The sequence below is a fragment of the Kryptolebias marmoratus genome, unplaced genomic scaffold (assembly GCF_001649575.2).
Source record: "Kryptolebias marmoratus isolate JLee-2015 unplaced genomic scaffold, ASM164957v2 Scaffold28, whole genome shotgun sequence".
In the NCBI taxonomy this organism is placed as follows: Eukaryota; Metazoa; Chordata; class Actinopteri; order Cyprinodontiformes; family Rivulidae; genus Kryptolebias; species Kryptolebias marmoratus.
This window is the reverse complement of record NW_023665762.1, coordinates 80,056-82,072: the sequence shown is the minus strand read 5'-3', so window position 1 is coordinate 82,072 and position 2,017 is coordinate 80,056. Positions and strand designations below refer to the sequence as shown.

At 46.3% G+C, this 2,017-nt stretch overlaps 1 protein-coding gene across 6 annotated transcripts in view; it reads right to left on the bottom strand.

Moving 5' to 3' along the window:
• LOC108228561 overlaps window positions 1-2,017 on the bottom strand; it is a 31,255-nt gene that overhangs the window by 9,055 nt on the left and 20,183 nt on the right. The window contains exons 1-2 of one of the 6 annotated variants that reach the window (XM_037974372.1): window positions 1,866-2,011; window positions 1,742-1,782 (exon numbers count right to left, since the gene is read on the bottom strand). The exons of 4 other annotated variants lie outside the window; for them this stretch is intronic. In XM_037974372.1, coding sequence (XP_037830300.1) covers window positions 1,742-1,766 — 25 coding nt within the window. In that variant the 5' untranslated portion in view covers window positions 1,767-1,782; window positions 1,866-2,011. Of the gene's footprint in view, window positions 1-1,741; window positions 1,783-1,865; window positions 2,012-2,017 lie in introns of those variants that run through there. One more of the 6 variants, XM_037974370.1, reaches the window with a different exon arrangement.

Genomic DNA, 2,017 nt, shown 5'->3' with positions numbered 1-2,017 from the left:
CCTGCTCCACGAGGCGATGATGCTGAGTCTAACAGACCACAAACACTGAGTGAGTCTCAGAAGAAGGAAGTAAAACGTGTTCAGCTTCAGGCTGAGCTCTGCAGGACGGATCTCTGATAGAAACCAGTTTAACACTCTGTTCAGCACATTAAATCAACAACAAACACCCCCTTACCCCTGCACCTACCCCTGACAGACAAGTAGAAAATAAATAAACTAGAAGCACTCAGAGAGAATAAACCGCCTCCAAGACCATCGGGTCGTTAAAACTTGGATCAGCAGCAAAATTTAATCCCAACATTTCATCCAAATCTGTTTTTTAAATCTTCAATCAACTTTCTAACAGACAAACAAACATTACTGAAAACATTCGTCTTTGGCAAAGGTAAATACGTAGGTAAGTAAATAAAAGTAGAATTAAATAAAACTAACAGGATTCCAGTGTTCTCTGCTGTGCTCTCCACTAACCAGTGATGGCTAAATTAAAACAGAGATTCTTGTAGAACATTTGTTCTGAAACACTGTTATTGTTCCATCAGGTCACCAACTGTTCTGAAACATCTAAACAGTGGATGGGAGTCCAAAAAAAGACAATAAAAGTTGTCATGTATAGTTTCTGTGGAAAGGATTATTTCTGCTGTCCTGGCCTGGTTGGGGCTGGCACGGTGGAGCAGTGGTTAGAACTGTCACCTCCCAGCATTAGAGTTACAGGTTCTCTTCCCGACCTGGAGCCTTTCTGGTTGTTTGTTTCTGTGTGTCCCTGTGATGGACTGGAGACCTGTCCAGGTGTCCTCACCTCTCATACAGTGACTGCTGGAGACAGACACCAGCTCCCCCGTACCTGGAGAGGAGAAGCAGATAAAGAAGATGGACGGATGGACAGATGGATGGCTCTGATTGGCTCTGATTGGCTCTGATTGTCCTCCTGACATTAATGAATAACTCAGAGCTCCTCTCAGCTGAAGTGTCTCTTCAGTCGTCGCCTCATTGTGAACCACAGAGTGAACAACCAGCAGCTGATTGGTTGACTCTGTGAAGGAGCTGCTTTTAAGGCTGAGTTTGATGCAGCTCCTCAGACTGAAGAAGGCTTTTGGATAAAAGACGAAACATATCATCTAAGAAGAACCGGTCCAGAGGACCTGACTCCACCTTGTTAGTTTTCTTCATTTAGTTCAGTTGTTTCTTGCAGTCACGTGATGACCAGGGTCAGTTAACCAGACCTTCACTGCTCAGTGGAACCATCATGTCTTGTTGTGTTTCTGACAAACTTACTGACTCTTCCTTTCATTTGGCCATCAGATGTTCCTGTGGTCAGATGTTCCACAAGATCAAATGTTTTTCTGGATCAGTTGTTCCAAACGATTCCATCGCTCCAGCGTTCAGTTCCTGTCATCACTAGAGACAGCAGGCTGGTGTCAGAACTTCACAGGAAACCAGCAGGATAACATCCCTGTGTGGAAACTGAGGAACCACCAGAGAAATACTGACTCATCTCCACCTAATAAAGACCTGGAACAGGACTAAAGGACCAGGGACAGCTGAGCAGGAGCTGTCAGTGAGGACAGCTCTGTCCAACATGGACACTAAGCCTGTCCTGCTCGCCTGCAAAACAATAAAGATTGTTTTGCGTCTGCTGCCACCTGTCAGCTCTGACCTGATGTCTGAATGTTAACAAAGAAGGACCTCTGAGGTCACATGACCTGACTGATACACCTGACAGCTGCAGCAGACATCAACTCACCTGATTCCCAGCAGCTCAGCAGCATCAACACCTCCACGAGTCTGCAGACAGAAACAAAGCAGTCAGGTTCTGATCCAGAACCACAACAAGCTGAACTCCAGCTGAAAGATCAGAGTCAGGAAACCTTTCAGAACCAAAGCCTCCAGATCAGCTCCAGGGGGGAAACTGGTCCCACATGTGGTCCTCCTGGGTCCCGTCATCAGACAGAACCGGAGCTGAGCGGCCCGACAGGAAACAGGAAGAGCTGATCTGAAGGTTTCAGAACCAGCAGAACCA